This window comes from Talaromyces proteolyticus (genome assembly GCF_021365285.1).
Source record: "Talaromyces proteolyticus strain PMI_201 chromosome Unknown BGW36scaffold_6, whole genome shotgun sequence".
In the NCBI taxonomy this organism is placed as follows: domain Eukaryota; kingdom Fungi; phylum Ascomycota; class Eurotiomycetes; order Eurotiales; family Trichocomaceae; genus Talaromyces; species Talaromyces proteolyticus.
The window spans coordinates 144,424-166,849 of NW_025764282.1; the positions used below are offsets into that span (position 1 = coordinate 144,424).

The following is a 22,426-nucleotide window of genomic DNA, read 5'->3' on the forward strand; positions in this document are numbered from 1 at the left end:
CGAGGTAGTTCCCCACGCATATTACATCTTCTTCACAACCTCCGCGGCCCGGCTCGCCCTCTCTGCGGTTCCTACCGTCGTCGAAAGCGCATTTCGCGACGCCTCCACACTCGCCGGTTCATCGCCCTCTACATATTCACCCTGCAGCCGAAGGAGCGTGCGCAACGTGTCCGAGTAGACCTCTGCCATCTCGCCGCTCTGCCACCGCTCTCTTTCTGAGTCTGATCCAAATGGGATATCTAGTTTCCACTCCGGTTTGATCTTGCTGTATTCAACTGCACCCGTTTCAGCGAGTTTCTTTGATGATGATGATGATGAGCCGTTTTCGGATTTTAGTATTGGTTCACTTTGGTATGCGGAATCGGAGTCTTGTTGCTGCCGAGCGAGGGATTCGTATTCCGCATCTTCGGTTTTCAGCATCTCGATGAGTGTGTCGGAGTACGCTTTGGCGGCTTTCTGTGGCGCCTCGCGGCGAAGTTGTGCGACTGACGTCGTGAGTGATTCGAGCTGGGCGTACAGCGAAGTCACGCGCGACGCCAGCGCGCCGTCGTAAGGCTCGTATTCGATGGTTTCGGGTGCAGAAAACCCAGAGTCGAAGGGTAGCAGGCCCGTTGAGCCTTCTCCTGGGCTGACGTCCACTCCGTTGATGGTGATCGAGTCCGACGCGAGGATGTAGGTTTGTTGAATGAACTGGGCAAAGTTAGAATCTTAGAGTTGGGGTTGAGTTTGTAGGGGATGAAGTACCTCTTCCATCAGCTTTTTAACACGCCCTTTCACTGGGTATGGATCGTCCGCGTTGTCGTTCTGCGGCGGCGGGTAGATTTCATTGAGCTTTTCTTGCAGGCAGGCGAGGGTGTTGGTGTACAGATAGTTAAAGTCTGCGTTGGACTGCAGTTCAATCTTGCGGTAGTGAGGGCTCTGCATGGTTGCGTTTGTCTTATTTCTTCATGAACGCGTGGTTGTCTGCAGCCAATATCAAAGATAAGATGGATCAAGCAATGTTTACTCGCGCCCGCCACTAGGCCGCATTTGGAGGATGGGTCCTCATCTGTATTGCTATTGGCCCGATGCCTGGCGCAACGATGTCATACCTTTGCCAGATTCATCCATGCTCCTCGCCGCGCCTGCGTCTTTGTCAACTTCGTAATTATACACTCGTTGGTTTGGACGACCATTGTAGTCGTTCCTTCTAGGCCAGCTATCATTCATTCCTTATTACTTCAGCTTATTCTTTGCTATCCACTATTACCACGGGATTTATATCCCGTACAAAGACAAGCTCGCACCTACTAAATTCATGTATCAATGCATACTTGATCCCAAAGAACAGCCGGCTTCTGTTCTCTACTTCTCTCTCCTTTTGGTGGTCTCTTTTGGTTGATTCCCACACCCATTATTATATTAAAATTTATCCCAGACCTACCACCCCCAATGGCGAACATAACTTGCCAAGGAAGCATTAGTTTGGTTGACAACACTGCTTCCTCACAACCTCCGGAACGAGTCCTTACACATACCACATCTGCCCCAGGTCTACCGTCAATAACCAGACTGTTCACCAAGAGCTCCGTCAAAAGTGAGCTGGCAAAGCGAAAATACGCAAAATGGCAACGAGAAAGACTCGACATGCCGGACAGCGCCGGTCTGAAGCGAAACTCAACTCGGTACTCGTTAACAGACAATCAAAGTGACAGCCGAAGCGCCGTGCAAGACACAGAAGACTCTCGCGAGAGACAAAATCCCAACCTGGAGCTGTTGAATGTTGTCCCAACGCAGACGCGTTCCGTGGATTTGGACGCTAAGCCGGCTTCGGAGCTTGATATCTTGTATGAGAATCAGAGAGGGTGGTTTTTCTTCGGCATCCCGTTTTATTCGGACCGCTCACTACTTCAATTCGACCCGTCAGCCTGGGTGACCAAGGACTACAATGATAGTCCGGTCGACATAACGAATGCACAAGTTCCCGATCCTAGCTGGGAGTGGGCTTGGCAGACGTGGTTTGTGGATATGTCCGACGATGTTGATGAAGAAGGATGGCAGTATTCAATCTCGTTCGGAATGAAATGGGGTTGGCACGGAACACACCCATGGTTTCATTCATGGGTGCGGCGAAGACGCTGGGTGAGGCTACGAACTAAGAAGAAGCATATGCGTGGAAGAGCTAGAGCGGATGAAACAGGCTGGGAATTAGCCCATCGATTAAACGAGGACTATTTCACGATTCACTCGCAGAATGTGATGAGTAGAGAGCCGAGTCTTTTGGCAGATCCAACTATTTCTTCCCCTGCGAATAATAGACAGAGTGTTGGTACCTCGTTGGATGGGCTGGTGATTGAGGACATTGAAGACATACCGACGTTACTGCAAGCGCTCAAAGACGCGATTATAGACCGAGAAAGGGTGGAGATTCTGAAGAAGTTTCTAGCTCAAGGTGGGGAAGAGCTCTTTTATCTCGCAGAGCAGGTAAGATGGGTCATATCGATGGGTGTGTACGGACAGTATATCTGATATTCATATTGCAGGTCCCCGAAATCCTATCATTATTTGTATTCCAAACCTCGCGATGGCAGTTCCTGAATCTCATACAAGATTCCATAGACCAGGAATCTTCGGAAAACACCAGCCCGTCGAAAAGCGACGACAAGGAAATTGAAGCAAGACGGCGACGGCGAAACAACCTATCTAAAACTTTAGACGCTATCAACAAGGAGATCTCCGGCTACGAGGTGTTCGACATCACAAAGGAAGCGCAGGTCGGAAGTGGTGGTTCTTTTAAGTCATCGCCTGGAAAGGCCAGGGAAAGCTCAATCAGCGAGATCAGGGGGATTCCCAAAGCAGCGAATATTGGAAAAGAAGGTCATATATATTAGCATCCAGCATTCACTTCTTTGGCTGAGCCTTGTTCTTTTATGTAAATATCATTTTCTTAAATAATAACCTGTCACTGGCAGTTACAGAGCACCTTTTAATATCTGCTACATGTATATATAGATAAGAGAATGTCCTGTCCTCCATGTTATGGTCATCAATACTTCAAGCTCGCTCCGGTAGGCGAAGCGGCCAAACACGCAAAAAGTAATTCCGTCGCCGAAATCTTTTCGGTTTCAAGCTTCTCCCAGAACATTCAAATATTTAAACTACAGCAGCCCTCCATGACATCCTCAACAAACCATTGATTTAGTGTACGCTTACTTTTAGTTTCCAGTGCCTAGACTTGGGGCGGCCACTCATGCCCATCCTTCTTTGTTAATCGGCTCCCCATGATCGCTCGCGGCAAGCATTGTCTCGGAAATGGGAAATTTTCTTCTTTTCTAGACAGCATTGTTGTTCCAGCAAATGAGCCTTTACATTTCCTCTATCCACGCTGCGCGAGTACCTCCAGCTCACGGTCTGCTTTCTTAACCTCTTCTCGGCGTCCGAATCCGCACAAAAGTTATGAAAGACCTGCACGGTGCTACCCTGTTAATCGTGTATCGCGACGATGGCTATCCTCGACCCACCCGAACAGTAACCCCGGCGTTTCGCAGAAGGAGTCAGATATAAACGCTACCGAGCCAATCGCTCAAGTCAGACATCAAGCTTCTAATGTGATAGCAAGCGACCGGAACAAATCACCGGCAAGTTCGGACAATGAGAACCAAGCAGAATGGCAACCCAGCCATGACAAGAATTCTGAGGAATCCTCCACCAACACTGCCTCTGACAAAAGTCTGGATGCTGATAATACTACGGATGAGATAGTAATCAGAAAGACTAGGCCATATCGACTTACTACCTTGGCTGAGAAGAGGCGGGTGACGGCTGAACGAATGCGGTCCAAAGAGCGCAGCCGACTAGGCGAGAGAAAATACCCCAGCAAAGACCTGCGGAAGCTGAGATACCGGAAATATATTTCTCTATGGCGTCGAGGGAATTATAAATACAGGGCTACCGTGCACTGGACGGAAGTCATGTCACTCCTCGAAACGATGTCATTGGAGACGCCCGTCAAGCCGAAGACTGCAATAGACAAGGAGATACTCGTACGGGAAGAGATTGTTGCGTATCTTTCTGGCACGCCGTTATCCGACGAGAATATCTGGTTTATTCAAATTCGAAATGGCTGTCAGGTTCGCGTGTTGAAGCCATCGGAAAGTGAAGGCATATATCGGAAAGTCATTATATCTGGATCAAGGCGTGTCATCGAACTGGTGGAGAAGCGGTTCAAACAGATGGAAGAGCATCAACGCCAGCTAGGAGAGCAGCAGATAGCTGGTCCTAAATTTAGACTGCCTGCCGTGCCTATCGTTCCATCTATACTTGCATTACGTGACAAAGGATACCCAGTTCCTTTGATTCGCTCTGTATGGGATGATGAACCATCAGTACAATCGAATCCTTTAGGTTTACAAGGCGCCTCGAGTGTGCGATTAACAAGTACTCGTGACTTTGCGCGACATGTTGAACACTTAGTCAACGCAAAGCAGCCCAGTGGGGACAGGAGCCCATGGGATGCTTTTTATTCCAAAGATAGTGTAATGAAGTCACTCGTGACTCTATTCACACGTCCAGAAATCCAACCTTATATCTCCACTTCTGCGTTGAACGCAGCTCTCACGTTTCTGTGCAAACACGAGTATTTACGTTCAGCTCGTGTGGTGTTCAAGAAAGCCCACGCTGTGGCTTCAACCGAGTCATACAATATCTTTCTTCAGTCAGCATCTAGACGTCAGGATCTCTGGTTCTTTCACGCTACCCTTCAGGATCTGATTGGACTCAAAATGAAGCCGAATGGAAATACCTGGGTTGCTTTTCTGCAATGCCTGATTTCACCGGGTCCGAGACATCAAGTGATGCTGCGCATGGCAGAATTGGGCTTTACGGAAGACAGACGAGTGCTACTTGACGTATTGCAGTATAACATAGGGATAATGCTTTCGGCCCATCTCGATAACGGTCTTGATATTCCATCATTCCTTGAAAGCTTGGAGAAGGACTATGGTAGTACGACCATTTCGACATATCTGCTCAACCTCATTCTAGAGGAAATCGCGCCTAGAAAAGACTCGGACCTTCTCGCGCAGGTTCTGGACGCGTTCAAGCGATATGAACTGTCTCCCAACAACAGGACCTTTGACATCACTCTCTTACATTTTCGTGGGTTAGGCGCTGCCATGGAGAGTCTGTTAGCACTCATCCATAAAAATGAATTCGTTCTCAACTGGTCAAATTACGAAAAACTGTTTCTCCTCGCCCTCACTTCCAACTCATATAATGCGTGTCGAGTTATCTGGCGGTTTGCATGTATGAGGGGTGCAACGAGCAAATTGATGAGACAGATTGTCCGATCATCACTACTAGGCGATAACCGCGGAAAGGGCCAGGATTCTGGATACCTGGAGCACCACATTGGGGCCATTGTGGTCGGCTTGGAGTACCAGCAGGGCACACAGCCATCGGGGGTTGCTACGACCATGGTCCCGCCACCGTATACAGAGAACCCAGTTGTATACTTGACCCGTTACATGTCTCCTGTTGACAAGAGGAAAAAGCCACTGGTTTCTCAATTGATTTTGGACGACGTCCGTCAAGGGCCGACGCGCCAGCCCGAGGAGTCGCTGTGTTTGATGCTGGATGCTGCAGTCAGACTCGACAAGGAACTGCGCTGGCACTCGCCGGATGAACAGCAGGATACCATGTCCAAGCGATCCACTATCGATATTCTCAAATCGACTATCGCCGTTCCTATCAAATAGATAGACCCATGAAGACCGGGGTCGTTCAGTTATATCAACCATGTACAATATATATCAACCACATAGACCAAGATACCCTTGTTCGAGTTTGAGATTACTCGCTGTTTCTGATCTAAGCTCTGCTCATGGACCTGTACATATGTATAATAGTTGTTTACTTCTTCACCTTTCACACAAATAGACTACATATAATCTGTATCATTCGCTATGGGTATCGGCCATAATGATGCAAATTCTAATTCGTTACTTCGTAAGACATGGTATCTTTATGCCACCATCAAATGATCCGCCAATGCAAGCCCCATCCCATTATTACCATAAACCAATCCCTCCAATGCCATTAATCTGTGTCATAATAACATCGACCACCCTCATAACATCTGTCCATTCTCTTGTTTCGGAATCGGTAAGCTACCTGCCTGCGCGTAGCCCATAGGGACCTGCGATGGATCCATGCCTGGCGGAAGATCGTACGTCAATCCCAGCGACCCAACGCCCTCTTTCAAATATAAAACAAGCCGATACGCCGAGTTCCCATTCAGATAATACCGATGCAGGCATTTACTTCGGAGGAAGCCCAGTCGTTCATACAGCTTGATAGCGGCCTTGTTCGTGACTTCTGTTTCCAGCGCGACCTTCAAAACACATCAGTACGCTCCAACCTTATCAATGCGTCATGCTTCAGTTAAATGGAATACAAACCTCATCGGCATCCCTCTCAATCATAGCATCAATGGCCATCCGCACTAACTTCGTCGCTATGCCCTGTCCACGGTATTCTTCACGCACAGCCAACATCGCTATATACCCCCTCTGCGCGCCGCGATGGAGTTCAAGCTTTGAGACCACAACCCCCACCAAATGCCCGCTGTCGTCCATCGCCATGAAGCACAGGTCCCCCCATTGGTACAGAAAGTAGCGGTAGACGTAGATGCTGTACGGCTCCGAGAGATCCTTTGAGATCAGCTGCCGCATGGCCGGCAGATACTCGTTTTCGCGACTGCTGTCGTACTGCACGTATTCGAGCTTGGGGCGCTCGGTGCTGCTACCATGCTGGCTCATTGCAGCGCGACCATTCGAGGGGCTGGTACTGTTTGGGACGGCGAGGTGGTGGTGAATAATAAAGGCAGTAGAGCAGAGAAAATTATATGCAGTGCTTGCAGGATCGAGAGAATGCGGCGTGGTGAAGGGAAAGCGTTGTGTAACTAGGTACTGGAGGTCCAGGCTGGGCAGGCACGGCGGGATTCTATTGGCGCGGCCACCTCAGGTTGGTTCTCTGGTCGGCACCGACAATGATGAACCTTGCATGCGTCTTACATTCACTTTCATTATGGTTATGATGATTTGATCGTACGAGACTGTGCATGCTTCTACATGATATTGGAATTGCTGCCCGCTCGAAGAATTCGCATCCTTCCAGTCAATGATAAGAAACTGGTCCCACCATGTTTTCTGCATTTGTGCGATTGTGACGTCTTTCCCATGTGATTTTGTGGGCTAGAGATATCATTAACGTGATTGCACCACCAGCTTTGTTCACTTCCTCATCCCTCGCCTTAGAATTCTCACACACTCGCACCCCGATAAGAGCGCGAACTATCAACGGCAACCTGCCGTGCCTGTTAGGAGCATGTCGACTAACGTCCGCCGACGTCCGGCACATCGGACCACCACCCAAGACGACAACAATTCTACCCACTACAAAGATGCCGCGACCCTGCCACCGCCAGATATCAGCGACAATGCAGATGAGAAACCGACATTGAGCCTGTTCGTTCGGTTAAAGAGGTACCTCAAAAGGCCGCGCGGAAAGCGCCGGCACAGCTTAGTGTTCCTGCTGGGTGGACTGTTTGGGATATTCGTTGCGCTGCTCTTTGCGAATCACAATGAGGTTATCAGTTTGGATGCATTGATGGATCTGAATCTGGACGCGTTGATTGATGTTATGCCGGCAGGGATTCTACGGGACGCCAAAGAATTCACGGTTCGTTGTATCTCCGGCCTGATAAGGCATAATGCTAATGTGTTGATAGCAACATGAGCGCGATACGGTCAGCTACGACTCGTTCTCTGTCGGGTTATACTTGCAATCAGAGGGCATTAAAGCCAAACACCCCGTCGTGATGATCCCCGGCGTTATTTCAACAGGGCTAGAAAGCTGGGGAACAGACATAGAATCGCGGCAATATTTCCGCAAGAGACTCTGGGGCAGTTGGAGCATGATGCGCGCGCTGGTGATGGATAAGGCTGGATGGAAGAGCCATATCATGCTGGACAAAGAAACCGGTCTCGATCCTCCTAAGATCAAATTGCGTGCCGCTCAGGGGTTCGACGCGACCGATTTCTTCATTACGGGGTACTGGATATGGAATAAGATATTGGAAAACCTGGCCTCTATCGGCTACGATCCCACCAATGCCTTCTCGGCGGCATACGACTGGCGGCTTTCGTATATCAACCTAGAAAAACGCGACCAGTACTTCAGCCTTATCAAATCATACATTGAGATGACGGTCAAAGTTGGCGAAGAGAAGATCACCTTGGTTTCGCACAGTATGGGCTCACAGGTCGTCATGCACTTCTTCAAGTGGGTGGAGAGCGAAGAGCATGGGAACGGCGGCAAGGACTGGGTCAACCGCCACATAGACTCCTGGGTCAACATCAGCGGCTGCATGCTCGGCGCCGTGAAGGGGTTAACAGCAGTCCTATCCGGCGAAATGAGAGACACGGCACAACTCAACTCCTTTGCAGTCTACGGCCTAGAGAGATTCCTCTCCAAGGAGGAACGCGCCGATATCTTCCGCGCCATGCCGGGCATCTCGAGCATGCTCCCCAAGGGCGGCGATGCGGTATGGGGCAACGAAACGTGGGCTCCAGACGACCAGCCCGGCAAATCCACCAGTTTCGGCAACTTTATCAACTTCCGCGAGGTCAATTCCTCCTGGACCAGCAAAAACCTGACCATGGAAAACAGCCTCGCCTACCTCTTCAACCAGTCCGAAGAGTGGTACCGCAACCAAGTCTCCACCAGCTACTCGCAGGGCATCGCACATACCCGCGCCGAAGTCGAAGCCAACGAAAACGACCCACGCAAATGGCTGAATCCGCTCGAATCACGACTCCCGCTCGCCCCGGATATGAAGATATACTGCTTCTACGGGGTCGGTAAACCGACCGAGCGTGCCTACTTTTACCAGGAAGAGCGTGACCCGCTCACCCGCCTCAACGTCTCTATCGACACCACCGTCACCGAGCCCAACGGTGCCGACCACGGCGTCATCATGGGCGAGGGCGACGGCACCGTGAATCTGCTAAGCATGGGCTACATGTGCTCGCACGGCTGGCGGCATATCAAGCGGTACAACCCGGCGGGAATCAATGTCACCGTGCACGAAATGCGGCACGAGCCAGACAGTTTCTCGTCGCGCGGCGGACCGAATACAGCAGACCATGTGGATATTCTCGGAAGAGCATCGCTGAATGATTTGTTACTGCGTGTTGCCGGTGGTAAGGGGGAGCTTATTGAGGAGAATTATGTTTCGAATATTAGGGAATATGCGAGTCGGGTGAAGATATATGATGACGAGTAGATTTTTTTTAAACTTTCTGTCGATACCAGTTTATACCAGTGGGCCGTGGTTTGTATTCAACTGGAGGGCTACATGTATTTGGTTTTATATAAATATTTAATTGTGATGACCAATATCAGGTACTAGGTCTCCATACTCTGAGCTTTAAAGATGGTCTATCTTCCGTCAATACAAGGTACATATGAAATATTCTCTTATACCAGTTCACAGATCAATTATGGGAAAGTCAACTCCCCCGTTGACATTGTCGTTTCCCGCACCTCCTCTGGCTCTAACCGCGGGACCTTATAGATTCGCTGAGAGCTTGTCTTTCCTCATGCTTAGTATTCTATTAACTTCTTGAAGGGCGTACTACGGCGGCTGGTGGAAATAATAACGAGTCGGCTGGACTTTCGCAGAAGAGCCTATGTCTTCCCCTTCCTCTATAGGGCTTATGTGCGGGTTCACCTATTTACCGTCATCACCATTGCTGACCTGCTGCTCATTCAATTCTTCATAAAGTTTTGGGAGCCGGAAACGCTCGTTTATTGCTCTTGGCCAACATGTTTCCCTGCAAAATTACACAGCCCTATTGACATGCTGTCTCCAGCAACGGCTTCAGTAGCGCTACCACCAGCACGGTCGTGAGTAACTAGAACCTTCAGCTGTGGGATATATACACCTATTCCAACGACAACAACGGTGCGTGCGTCAACCCCCTTCAACTGTATCTAAACCCGACCACCACAGTGCCATGCTTTGCCTCCTGGCCCAAATTGGACACCTTAATTCCGATGCTTCTATCTCTAGCAAATCTTGATGTAATTATAGAATTAAAATATGTTTGCGGAATATGAGACTATATAGCCCGCTACTAATATCATAAAATTGAGTTGGTAGTAGGCTATACTCGCCTCATAGTTCTTTTCAACAAGATAAATAGATGATGCGAAGGCCTTTTTCCGGGTGTAATGTTGTAAATTCCGTAATCAAGGAACTCTTGAGTGATGGCACAGTTGGCTCCAGGGCCTGTTAAAAAAGGAGAATCGATATGAGCTCATCCTTCTCCGCCTGGCGCCAGTAGATCGTAACCCATGCCCAGAACCCATAGCTCCTCGTCTTGAAACCCCCAATTCTCATATGGTGAGATATCGGCAATTTCCTGCACCTGATATCCGATTGAAATAGCTTTGAGGTTTTGCCCGCGCTGCTCTGGGCCCATTGATGTTTCCCAGGCAGTCCCTGACGATGAGGGGGAACGCCCCATGTTGCGAGAGAAATATCTCCTGGCATGAAGGGTATTCTTAAAACCGTTTTCTCCTGTCGTACTTTCCATTCCTTAAATAACCTAGTTGTTACTTGTGTGGCCATGCTTTCAGATAAACTGTTTGATGATGGTAGCCTCCTTGTTTTCCAGCGATTGCACTAATTTTCTTCCACCATCTTGATTCTAGTAGCCTTCTCCAGATGCTAGATTTAATGGAAATGATTCTCATCGGAGTTCAAGTTGCAAAACCTGCATCTTCATTGAGATTTACAACCAAAGGGTTACTTAGCAGCTCTGCTATGACTGGCATTAAGGCCGCTGTTATCGCTATTATGCTAAAATTTCAATAGGAGGGCCACGCGAAAGTTACAAGGAGGGATCTAGCAGTCGCATATAAATTAGGGTAGATAGACGAGTTATGGGAAACTCAGGTTTGTATTCCTAATGGATTCGAATTTGCTTCTATTTTCCAATTTGTTGCTGAGTAGGCGCACTAGTTCGCCATAAAGTTCAACACTTATAGACCAGCTAAGCCCCCGGTCGTTTGTCCCTTCAAGTGAACCCAGCATTATTGGCTGAATAGAAGTCTTTCAAATCTGGATACCACCGCTACCCTGCCAAGAATCCTCGAGGCTCACAGCAGTACCCAATAAAGAGATAATCTATGGACAACAGCCATGAAACTACCGGGGCAAAAAGGAACCGAGAAATCGATGAATTTACCTCTTCAGAAGGCTATACGCCTACGGAGAGCGACGAATACGATAGTTCCGAGGTCGGCTCTCATGATGAGTTCCCGTCTGGTCGCGAAGATAAGACTGCTTTGATTGAGAGCGAATTTTAAAGTATAAAAGTAAATATTATATAATATTATTAGGCATTTTATATATTAGCTATTAGGTATAGTTAATTAGATTATTTTAAAATAATCTATTAATTTTAATAATTAGTTATAGATATCACTAAGATTATATAATAATAAAATTACTGAAAATTGAAATAAATGATGTACTCCATAATCTTATTTAGATAAATAACAATATCTTAATCTTAAAATGTAGCCAAGACATTTTAACGCTAATATTAAAATTAAATAGGCAACAGCGTCACCCATTTACATATTTTGGATAGATGAATTCATCCTCATCTGACGAGAATGGGGCTCTCGTTGCAGAATTGACTGACTACCGGGATGGCCGAGAAGCCTTCTTCTGTCCGCTTGCAAATAATGATAAATGTAGCCCATTGAAGTTAATAGGTATATAGACATCACTTAGCTGACAAGGGCATCAAGTTCTCATCTAGCAACCATTTTTCCAGCAATCTAGCCAGCCCATGTCTTGTCTCGGCAAATATATGCTGCCATCCTATGATGTTAACGCAGCCTCTGCCCACGCCTAGCGTGTCGGCTTCTAAATACAGTCTCTCCCACAGGTCTTGAAAAGCTGCAGCGTCTTGATGTTGAGGAAACTGTGCTACTAGGAATTGAACTATTTGCTCCTCTGTTTCGAGACCGTCCAGAGGGAAGGAATACGCCGGGTGGGCAGCGAAAAACGCCATAGCTAAGTGGTCGTGATCGGCAGATAGCAGTTCAGATAGGTGGCAGAGATTTTCTGCACAGGTCTCATCTCTGTGAGGCCAAGACGCAGTGGAGCCTTTTTCTTTCGCGAGAACTCGACCCGTGTAGTCTGAGTTTCGACCTCTAATGCTGTAGCCCATCATAACAATAGTAGGCGTGATATCATCACAATCCTTACCAAGACTGGAAATATCGGTTTCTTGGAGCTCCCATGCTAAGCGTGTGTATGGCCTAGGTGAGTCATGGTGATCGAGGATTCGAAGACGGCAGTTTAGAACGTTGTAGTGCCACCCTAAAAAAATATCCCAATGACTGTCAGCAAAGGCATTCCTGAGAGCTTCAAGGAGAGATACCTTCGGAGCAGAAATGTCGATCTACCAGTACTATGGAACCAAACGACACTGCCCACGCTTCACGAAGAAGTATGAACGTCGGGAAGGAAGCACCTGCAACGATTCCTTTTCTTGATGCCCGGATCGACGTGCGAACGATACTAGCTGCAAGTCAGCTCGAATCTATCGCTCTGAGGCTTTAAGACCTACTTTGAATGGATAGATTCCGTGGACAATTTGTGGGACAATGATCGAAGCCAGTTGCAGCTAAGTTCTGAAATCCAAATTTGTAACGCCGTGAACTCCCTCTGAATCCGCGAAGTCTTAGATGCCATGTACTCTTTTTTACTGAGATCCCAAAACGGTTTAACAAGACGGTGGTTCTCTTCGGCTACCAATCCCAATTCTAGACGACAGCCATCACCCTCAGGCCCCACGAAGAATCGCTTGTACTTGGATAGGGTATAACTATAAACAAAAAAGCGGACCAAGATCTCGGGGCTTCCTAGGTTCCAGGTTGCCTGGTAGCAGTCATCTGGATTGCCTAGGCGGACTATCAAGCTCTCTAGTCCATATTGAGTGTGATCGGAATGAGCTACCACATTTTGAGAACCTAACAGTAACACTACGCGTTAGTAACAAGCCTCCTTTAAAGCAGGAAGTTCCAAGACTATTACTAGTTGGACCATACCAATAATTTCACTGGATAAGAGGATTCGAATGATCTGTTCTGGTGTATCCTGTTTGAAACCAAGTCCAACATCGCGTGGATCTTTCCGATTCTTGGTTAAATCCAAGCAGAGCTGTTCGGCATTTTTGCGAAGGGCAGCAAGATTTGTGATGGTTATATCGATCCATTTGGGTACAGAGTCTGTAGATGTCGACTTTGACAGGCTGCTTTTGCAGGCACGAAATGCTTCTGCCAACATGGTAGCGCGAAGGTGGCAGCCTGTTTCCCCAACGTGAGCATCGAATTTACTAAACCCATACTGGTCATCTCCTCGCAACAGATTTGCAACGATATCCAATGCGCTCTTGGCATCGACAGCAGCACGGATTATATCAGTTAGAACAGTGCAATATCCACTTCGCTTCCGAGGTGCCGCAGCATTTTCCCCAGGGGGGAAAAGAAATGTGGTCATTCTGGGAAGTTGGGCCTTCGAAAGGAATGACAGGTCTTTAGTAGTGCCTGAACGTGCCTGCGAGATACGATTTGATTGAGGGGACCGGAAAGTCTCACTGTACCTGGGCTGGCTGGATAATAAATACTCGGCAGCCTGGCTCAGTCCATCGGGCAGATCTTGGTTTCTTCAAACAGCTATCCATCCCAAACCTGCTTGAATACTTATCCCCAGGACCACGTAGAGGTGTCTGTCATCACTGGGGCGAATGGTACAGTATCTAGACTAAGCAGGATGCATGATCATCTGAAACGATGTTAGGTATCCAGAGATATCAGATATATCCCTCCACCATCTCATTGATATCACATGCCAAAATCCACCTCTGGTAGATGTGATGCCACACCTTCATATGGTAAGTGTGATGATTTAAGTTTTATCTCTGATAATATGACGATTCATCATATTCAACTTGAATCTGATCGGCATAATTTGTAGAGTACCCAGTCCAGCGAGACATAAATGACGTAGTACCGGATAAGCGCTTCAAACTGGATGGTTGGCTTACATCAATAAAATACTCAATTAAGCAAAGATTGAAGTATATCTGAATGGCAATGGAGCCAACTTACAAATTAGAATCAAGATACAATGTAATGCATGCCTGTGAGATTATGGTGGCAAGACCATGCGTCAGTCTTATGAGTAACTTAGGCATTCATGTCGTGTACTGTATAGTTGATCAACATGCTCGCTGCTGTTGATTTATTCGCGAGGGCACAATACCTGGTTGATGTCATAGGAAGAAGTCAGAGCAGGATATCTATCCTGATTATTTACTTTTATTGCTCCGGCACTCCGTGGCCACAGCCTCAAACATCAAATATCATATGGACAAATGAGCTCAGTGGTAGGTGACTTGTGCAGGCATCTCGCGGATAAACAAAACTCATGCTTTGCTCAGTACATTGTATCATGTCATTTACCCATCACAATCCCATGAGGTTGGTGAAATGCAGAATGATCGGTCGCTCAGACCTGTTTTGGTCAACTTTGAATTCCCTTTTCAATATCTGTGGTTTCTTTAGCACACTTATTTCCATTGTGAAACCAAAAAACGATGCACATATGTTTGTTATAATCCTTTACTACCTTGCCAAAGAGGGTATTAGTATGAAGCTGCGGATCTGGTAACAGGTGATGCGCACATACATTAGTTACAGCATAGTATGGAGAAAAGGAGGGTGTACAGGTCAGAACCAGTGGCCATATTGAGCAAATCACAGTTTCCATGGATAACAGCCAAAGCGCATGCAGAAATTGCTCAGAATGTGCTCGGACAGTTGGGAAATTGTGGAAGTCGCTTTGACCTTATGGTGTAATTATTTTGATAGACGCGTTTATGTTACACACGGAAACTGTTACACACGGAGACTGTTACACACGGAGACTGTTACACACGGAGACTGTTACACACGGAGACTGTTACACACGGAGACTGTTACACACGGAGACTGTTACACACGGAACCTGCAGGCAATTTGGGAGGTACGAGGGGATATTCATAGGATTATTTGAAGCCCACCAGTGAACCCGCTCGTGCGTTGTTGGAGCCACATATCAATGTATTCATATAATACGTTAACTATTATGGCTGTTGTCATGCAGGTCAGCCTCGTGCCACTAATATTAGTTAGCTTAGCCTGTCACGCTTATTTGAGAAGGCTGAGGTAACTGGGTACAGTACTAGGGCGAGTGGCGATTGTAAGCTACGGTAAGCAAGGTGTATGGTAATGGAATCGGTAACCAAACCGTCAATTTCTCTCCAAGCGCGTACAGCAGATGGGAAATAATGTCGGAACTATTGTATCCCACCCAAATGCACCCTGAAAGAACTGGCTGCCGTTCATCTGTTATTGCCAACTCGAATCAGGATACCAAACTAGTGTAGAGAAAGCGTTAATTAGAGTATACAAGGACCAAGCAATAGACAATGGCAATCTATTTTCTCTCTTCAGTGTAGACGGCATTCAACAATCACTTCGTCTCCCACATTTCTCCACATAAAAGCTACCGTAAGACCAGCCCTGGCAGCCAAATTCTTGAAATCGTCTTCTGTCCGCTGTTTAGAGTTTATACAAGATAAAACGTGAAGATCCAATCTACTCGTAAAGCTAGCTCCCCAGTTAGGTAAAAGTGGCTCAGGGGCTATGAAAGGTTCCGGCTCAGTATCGTCTGGTGCGGAGTTGCTTCTGTACGTAGGAAGGACGATATGCTCGCAAATTAAAATCTTGCTCCTTGCTGACATCACCGCTGCGAGGTTTTTTAGCAGCTTGGTTGCCTCAGCATCCGGCCAGTCGTGTAGAACATGACGAAGAAAATATATAGGCGCATTTTTGGTGGTATTCACTTCAAAGAAGTTTTGCGCTTGGAAACTTGCTCGATTGGATTCCAAGACGCGGGGATAGTCCTTCTTAAGAAACTGTAGTCGCATATAAGCATTATTCACCATCTAGCGCCAAGGTTTCCAGCGGTCTACTTACCGCCCAAAACTTTTCCTTATTCTCAGGAAGGTCTTGCACTAGTAACGTTAAATTTTGAAACTTGCTCACAATTGGCAGAGTAGCGCCACCGACACCACCACCGACATCGACCACCAGTGTGTGATCTGGCTCTTCTGCCCAAGGATACACTGCAAGGGGAGGCATCAGCCGAGAGGAAGGTCAAAGTCATAACAGCAGACGGTGCACTTACAAGCTAAATATTGGGCTTCGTTGAGCCCTTTACCAGCAAACGCGCAAGCCCCTCGCTTGCCAAGGTCCGGGCGTACCTGCTCCCAATACTGAAATATATTGAGGTCTGTCTCGTACGCGATGTTAAAGGCAGCCTTGTTGACGGCTTCGGTGTCCCTAAAGTCTGGCCTATTGAGCGCTTCCCACATTTGGCACGAGGCCAGTCGACTTTCTTCCGCACTTCATTCCCGCCACGTTAGCGAGGCAATATTCTGCCGTATGGAACTTGAAACACCTACCACAGACCTACAAGGGCTCTTCTTGACTCTGACTGGAAGAGCAACGAAAGTTCGTTATTTTCATAGACATTGGGTGCTACTTCTCGGAAAATATGCATGTTACATAGTGCTCGCAGATGTCTTGAGATTTTGTCAGCTTCGATGCCGGTCTTTTCAGCAATTGCGGTAGCATCGAGGGCTTGATTGTTGAGTAAGTTGGCGACGTCTGCCTGACAAGTCACAAATAGGGCAGTAAGGTCGGAGAACTATTTAATTTTATCAGGTCCGAGCGATAGAACGATTATAGGCTTTGCATACATTGAACATGATGTCATGTATCCAAGCTTCCGGATCGCAGAGAGCTCTCAACATTACACCAGCGCTAGATATGCGTTTCAAGGCTTGAGCTACCTTTTCGTCGTATCTATCTCGCAAGGGATGGCGTCGTGATGAAGCAAGGTTAAGAGGAGAATCGTGGTGGGTAATTAGGTCTTCCTTAACTATATCGATCGAGATATTGATCAGACCTCGTAAGGACTCCAGAGAGTCACCTAGATTGTTTTCCTTCATGCTTGCCATGCTTCAAAGGTACTTGAATTGATAACTAAAATAGGTAGGAAGGCAAAATACAGAATAAGAAAACAGTGTTACCAGAAAGCCGAAAGAGCTATAGACGAGAACATCCCATGGTTCCGAAAGATGGGAGGGTGTTGTATAAATAAGCCATTCCAAATAAGCGTCCCATTATGACGTTTTCATAGAGATAGAAACCATTCTTAAAACGGTCTGTGGTAGCTACTTGAATGCGTCGCATAAGCCACTGCAGATCAGCCCCGTCACAAGCCGAAGTCGCTATGCATGCATGAGCAGCACAGGACAACCCACTTGGCTTTTCAGATTGCCTCAAACACTAGCTCGTGACTCCTAGGTGTCAAGACGAACTTGTCTCTTCGGAAGCCCAATCTCCAAGGCCGGACCTCCGTCGAGATGCGATACTTGGATACGACCGCGAGGAGAACAATTCTCATGAGCAGGCTCGCAAAGTGTTGGCCAAGGCACTTCCGTACACCTGCACCATATCCTACAAGGCTGTATCGGCAGTCACCTTTTGAGAGTTGTGAATACCGGGCGGGGTAAAAGTCGTACCCATCAACTTTGTGCCCGCCATCGACGGAGACTGACCAGATCGGCGAATCAATGCTGATACGTTTCCAGTCTGTCGTCACATCCGTGTTAGCGGGCACGAGAAAGCCTCCAATTAATTTGTCCGAGGGCGAGCGTTCGCAAAATGTAAAACCTAGGGAAAACGTTATGTCAGGTTTCGCAAATTATGTCATCGCCAACATCCTATAGCAGCTCAGCTGAAACTCACAGATGGGAGGACAAAGGCGGCGGGACTCCGCACAACAGTGCTCCAGGAATGTATCTGACCGTGCCAGGTAAGCGTCCTCAGCAGTGTCATGCTCCCTGACGTGTTGCATTTCCCGTCGCAAGTCGTCCTGCGCTGTTGCGTCACTAGCAACATTCAGTAGCAGATACGATAGGGCAGAGGACGCTACATCGAGATTTTCGAACAAAATCTCGTCGATGGTGTGAAGAAACTATCAGTTCTCGTAGTGTAAGTTACTCCTGCAGGCCCAAAATGTAACGTCACCGGCTCAGTTTCGGCTCAGCTTACCTGCTTCATGCTAACACAGCCTGTAGCATGGATTTCTCGCAGGATGTGCATGAGAGGGCATTCAAGATTTCTCTGCAAGCACGTAAAACGTTGGCTATTTACCCATCATGTGGCTGCGTGATATTATCGTGACCAACCTGCTCAGCAGTAGCCACCATCTGAAGGTTTAGCTCCCGAAAACCTGTCGTATACCGATCCAATTGACGATTGGCCCTTGTTGGCAATAGTGCGTAGATCTTGGAAATCATATGCAATCCCAAGAATGCATTGGAGCCTAACTCCTCCCTAATTCGAGCCAGCTCCATCAAATCTGCAAAGGACTGTGGATATGAGTAAGTGAGTATCTAGACGCCACGGGAAATTGCCACTTACCTCATCGGACAAGGCATCTCCGTACAACGTCGAGGCAACCAGTTTGAGTGGGAGTCTCGCGCACTGCTCGGACATGTCGACTGTAAAGAATGCACGACGCTGCGTTTGGGTGCTACTGTGACTTGAAAGACACACCAGCCAGTCCTGTACTTCACCTCGAAAGATGTGTGTAAGCTTGGACATAGCGTTCGAAGAGTAGATTGGGTCAAAGAGAGATCGTATCTTTCTCCACTCATGTCTGCTGTTTGCCCCGACACATTCGCCAAGGAGCCTGTTTTTAAAGCAAATAAGCAAATTTCCCATACCCTCAGAGGCGGAGACTTTACCGGTGGAAAAAATAGCCCATATTACCGTCCGGTGCTTTCCAATGATCTGCGAAGCTGACATCAGAAGCTGATAGTGTTTATACAATGCTGGTTGGCTTGCCTTTGCCATCCACTGTAAAAAATTCTCGGAGATGCTGCGGCTTGCATAGCACTACCTCCTTCCGACCGCCGTTTCGAATGATGTACGGATCGCCTTGGCCAAGTGCGTAGCCTTCATCCGAGAGCTCCCGCCTGTGCTTTGTGAGAATAGCGTCAAAGAGCTATATCCCATAGCCAAGTCAACGCACCCATGGGAGAACCGGCGGACTCGAGTGTCACCGCGAACTTGTTTCATTTTACGACCTGATTTGTCCTTGAATGCTCCCTGACTCGCGCTGCATTAGCCTTATCATATTGTATATTGAAGGAACTGTTCTATTAGTAGGCTCACCGATGTTCCATGTCTCATCAACATAAATATAAGGACTATGCTCACAATACACAACATAATGGACAGCGGCGCGCCATCTATAAACAAAGTTTGCAGCATATTTGTATATTGGGTGTTTGTTATTGGGCGTAGGATGTTTTACGATGTATTGCTCGAAGGATGAGTTTCTACTTGTGAAAATGGGAATTAAGCCCAGTCTTTATGTACTGACAAACAGTGATAAGTCGCTCCATGGCAACGTCATCTGCGGCACCTACCGTACTTTCAGAGACCAGCTACTGTGTACGCACAGACCCCAGCTGTCGCGAATGTAGAGTGACGATAAGATAGTCGGTGTGATGTGGTGTGAGAGTTGGAGATCGTGGTGACCCAGGGCAGAAGGACGCAATCCTGACGTGCTACCAATAACGTCAACAACGAATAGCCAAGATGCCTGCATCTTGCCTCGCTACAACTGAAGACCCTAATGGGTTCTGTCTATTTCTTGTGTTTGCAGTGACTGGATTTGGTGTGTTGACCTACCATCTCACGGGAACACAAAGAATTGTCGGACTTTTACCGCGTTAGAACAAATTTAGTTTAGTGCCAAATTCGATTGGATTGAGATACAAGCCTGAGTTGCAAAGAACTCATCTATCTGGACGTATTTATATGCGAATTTATACTAATATTTATCATTAGACATAAGATATTGAAAATTAGGGATTATTAATTATAATTTTGGACAATTTAAATTTATTCTTAATACATTTAGTACTAATCATTCTAATATATTTTCTTAAAAATAATTTACTTCTTAAAACTATTCTTCTTATAATATATATTTTTGTAAGGCTCCTTGACACTGCCAACCTCTAAATGCCAAAAAGTAATACTGAGGTAATTGGGCCATTGCCCAATTCCAGGGTTGGCACGCTTATAAGCCTTTGTGAGCCTGCAGCGCCCTACCTCGCTGCTGCCAGGCCTCACCGTGGTTTAGGTTTCCAAATTAGATAACCACACTAATGCGGTGTTTAGGGTTTTGCTTGGCTACCACAGTGCCTCTGATGGTTAGTAAGATTCTTTATATTATTGATTACAAAGATTCATAATCTAAGGGCTTCTATCATAGTAAAATTATCTAAGCTATAGATAGATATTCGTTATATATTTTTAGCTATATATTAGAGCTTTAGATCTCCTTTATATACAATTAGAACAATCTTCTACATATAACCAGAATGCACACATGCCTTAGATTATAACACACTCGGTGTCCGATTACGTTAAATAAGGGGTGTTTATTAAGCTGAACTAGCGCGCACACATAAGAGGGAAGGCCGATACAGCGGCAGCCGGACAGCCCTCTCACAGCTATTTAGGCAAGTGTATAGACTGCCATTTCCTTAGTCTCACTCTATACTAACCTCTTCTAAGGAAATTTAGTAGCATTATCAGGATTAGCTTTAAACCAAATTAACTTCTAATCATAATATATTCTTAATTAAGTCACCACTCTTAATACAATTATTATGTAGAACAGTATTCGAATATAGAGTTAGATATTCCTAATATTATACTATAATTATATAAGTAGAAATATTCGCTTACTGGTCTGCTGGTAAAAGACTAACTAGAAGATTGAGGATAACAAATCCTCAATATTATTCACTGATATAGTAAGCGTTGCCAGAACTGTCATAGGAATGACCACTGCGAAAGTGGCCTGACGAAAGCCGCTCTAGATTATATTAGACTACAAGTTAACTTTTAATTATAATCATATTATAATCTATGGTATAAGCTCTAAATCATCCATATCAAGTCTACAGCCAGTAAGCAGATAGAATTGCTCAATCAATTCATGCTAGATACATTTTCAGAAATTAGAACTTCATGTCTTCGAGAGGCATTTTTTAATCTAGGCGCTGGGTGAGCGGTATTACATCTAGTGCCAATATCTGTATGTTCCTGAGATGCCCTTCCATCCGGCGTCCAGTGCCTGTACCACCTCATCAGGCAAGGGTCCTTTTTCGAGATCAACCAAATTCTGCTCCAGCTGAGCTGGGCTAGATGCACCAATAATAATAGCATCTTTGAGTTCCTTCTTCAGAGAACTATGATGAACTATCCATCGGAGGCCGCATTCAGCCTCTGTAAGACCATGTTTCTTCGCCACAGGACGAAGGAGGTCAAGTGCATCAAAATATCGATCATTCAGATAACGATCATGGTAGAACATGTTGTTGTTGTTCCTAGGATCAAAACGGGAGCCAACTTCGTATTCTTCCACCCTTTGATTTCTTTGATATCGCGATGTAAGGAAGCCTGCAGCAAGAGGTTGGAAAGCATAGACGCCAATTCCATAGTGACGGAGACAAGGAACGAGTTCAGCCTCAATGGACCGCTGGAAAGCATTATACAAGGCCTGGTAGGCGCTAGGTTTGATATAACCGTTCTTTTCACAAATCTCACAAAGCTTGGCCACTTCCCAGGATTGAAAGTTGGAGAGACCAAAGCGACGAAAGTATCCCTCCCGATACAGCTTGTCCACTTCACAAAGCGTGTCTTCAATGGGCGTATTTCTATCAGGGGCATGCAAATAGAACATGTCGATTTTATCGGCCTTTAAGGCTTTCAAGCTGGCCATCAAACCGGCCCGAACGTCTTGCGGCTCATGCGACCATATTTCAGGAGTCAGCCACTCCATGTTTCGTCCTTTTGTTGGGTAGAGCTTGGTCTCCATAACCAACCCGCGGTCTTGCCACTTTGCTGCCGCCAGATACTCCTCCGTCGAACCTGCTCCATAATTGCGTGCCGTATCAATCTCCGTATGTCCATGTTTCTGGAAAACATCAAGAATAGCATTAGTCCCTTCGACAGTATCGATCCGAACGTGCGCTTTGTCTGGTTGGTCTGGGTTTAGTTTCTAGCGTCGGGACTTTAGTCAACAAAATCGAGACTTACCAGGCTGGCCAATTGTCATGGCGCCGAAAACGACAGGAATGGCGGTTTTGGGATTGGCCAT

The 22,426-nt window shown here is 46.7% G+C and overlaps 9 protein-coding genes across 9 annotated transcripts; 3 read left to right on the forward strand and 6 right to left on the reverse strand.

Annotated features, from left to right (window-relative positions):
- Positions 1–21: 21 nt before the first annotated feature.
- Positions 22–924, reverse strand: BGW36DRAFT_396885 (kinetochore protein Mis14 like-domain-containing protein; the record flags this gene model as incomplete). The annotated part of the gene is made up of 2 exons (XM_046218229.1): positions 22–690; positions 745–924. 2 exons carry the CDS (start codon positions 922–924, stop codon positions 22–24), a joined length of 849 nt encoding a protein of 282 aa, XP_046071765.1.
- A 187-nt stretch (positions 925–1,111) lies between these two features.
- On the forward strand, positions 1,112–3,009 carry BGW36DRAFT_461109 (uncharacterized protein). The gene is made up of 2 exons (XM_046222121.1): positions 1,112–2,463; positions 2,523–3,009. The coding sequence occupies exons 1-2, from the start codon at positions 1,432–1,434 to the stop codon at positions 2,868–2,870; spliced, it is 1,380 nt and encodes a 459-aa protein (XP_046071766.1). The 5' UTR covers positions 1,112–1,431; the 3' UTR covers positions 2,871–3,009.
- A 121-nt stretch (positions 3,010–3,130) lies between these two features.
- On the forward strand, positions 3,131–5,889 carry BGW36DRAFT_377868 (uncharacterized protein). Its single transcript, XM_046216039.1, has one exon. It carries the CDS (start codon positions 3,261–3,263, stop codon positions 5,733–5,735), a length of 2,475 nt encoding a protein of 824 aa, XP_046071767.1. The 5' UTR covers positions 3,131–3,260; the 3' UTR covers positions 5,736–5,889.
- On the reverse strand, positions 5,890–7,015 carry BGW36DRAFT_377869 (putative acetyltransferase, GNAT family). Its single transcript, XM_046216040.1, has 2 exons — positions 6,438–7,015; positions 5,890–6,370 (listed from the first exon to the last, which is right to left on the reverse strand). Exons 1-2 carry the CDS (start codon positions 6,795–6,797, stop codon positions 6,107–6,109), a joined length of 624 nt encoding a protein of 207 aa, XP_046071768.1. The 5' UTR covers positions 6,798–7,015; the 3' UTR covers positions 5,890–6,106.
- A 3-nt stretch (positions 7,016–7,018) lies between these two features.
- On the forward strand, positions 7,019–9,505 carry BGW36DRAFT_340933 (putative Phospholipid:diacylglycerol acyltransferase). The gene is made up of 2 exons (XM_046213083.1): positions 7,019–7,719; positions 7,769–9,505. The coding sequence occupies exons 1-2, from the start codon at positions 7,366–7,368 to the stop codon at positions 9,323–9,325; spliced, it is 1,911 nt and encodes a 636-aa protein (XP_046071769.1). The 5' UTR covers positions 7,019–7,365; the 3' UTR covers positions 9,326–9,505.
- A 2,326-nt stretch (positions 9,506–11,831) lies between these two features.
- On the reverse strand, positions 11,832–13,810 carry BGW36DRAFT_461113 (uncharacterized protein). The gene is made up of 4 exons (XM_046222122.1): positions 13,174–13,810; positions 12,693–13,095; positions 12,504–12,643; positions 11,832–12,442 (listed from the first exon to the last, which is right to left on the reverse strand). Exons 1-4 carry the CDS (start codon positions 13,622–13,624, stop codon positions 11,841–11,843), a joined length of 1,596 nt encoding a protein of 531 aa, XP_046071770.1. The 5' UTR covers positions 13,625–13,810; the 3' UTR covers positions 11,832–11,840.
- A 1,807-nt stretch (positions 13,811–15,617) lies between these two features.
- On the reverse strand, positions 15,618–17,183 carry BGW36DRAFT_461114 (S-adenosyl-L-methionine-dependent methyltransferase; the record flags this gene model as incomplete). The annotated part of the gene is made up of 5 exons (XM_046222123.1): positions 15,618–16,085; positions 16,147–16,295; positions 16,358–16,575; positions 16,635–16,879; positions 16,932–17,183. 5 exons carry the CDS (start codon positions 17,181–17,183, stop codon positions 15,618–15,620), a joined length of 1,332 nt encoding a protein of 443 aa, XP_046071771.1.
- On the reverse strand, positions 17,181–19,925 carry BGW36DRAFT_377876 (cytochrome P450 CYP5293A2). Its single transcript, XM_046216041.1, has 10 exons — positions 19,677–19,925; positions 19,420–19,586; positions 19,277–19,353; positions 19,090–19,220; positions 18,990–19,035; positions 18,664–18,934; positions 18,429–18,611; positions 18,292–18,363; positions 17,986–18,214; positions 17,181–17,910 (listed from the first exon to the last, which is right to left on the reverse strand). The coding sequence occupies exons 2-10, from the start codon at positions 19,516–19,518 to the stop codon at positions 17,507–17,509; spliced, it is 1,512 nt and encodes a 503-aa protein (XP_046071772.1). The 5' UTR covers positions 19,519–19,586; positions 19,677–19,925; the 3' UTR covers positions 17,181–17,506.
- Positions 19,926–21,346: 1,421 nt separating this feature from the next.
- On the reverse strand, positions 21,347–22,426 carry BGW36DRAFT_396889 (NADP-dependent oxidoreductase domain-containing protein; the record flags this gene model as incomplete). Its single annotated transcript, XM_046218230.1, has 2 exons — positions 21,347–22,305; positions 22,366–22,426. 2 exons carry the CDS (start codon positions 22,424–22,426, stop codon positions 21,347–21,349), a joined length of 1,020 nt encoding a protein of 339 aa, XP_046071773.1.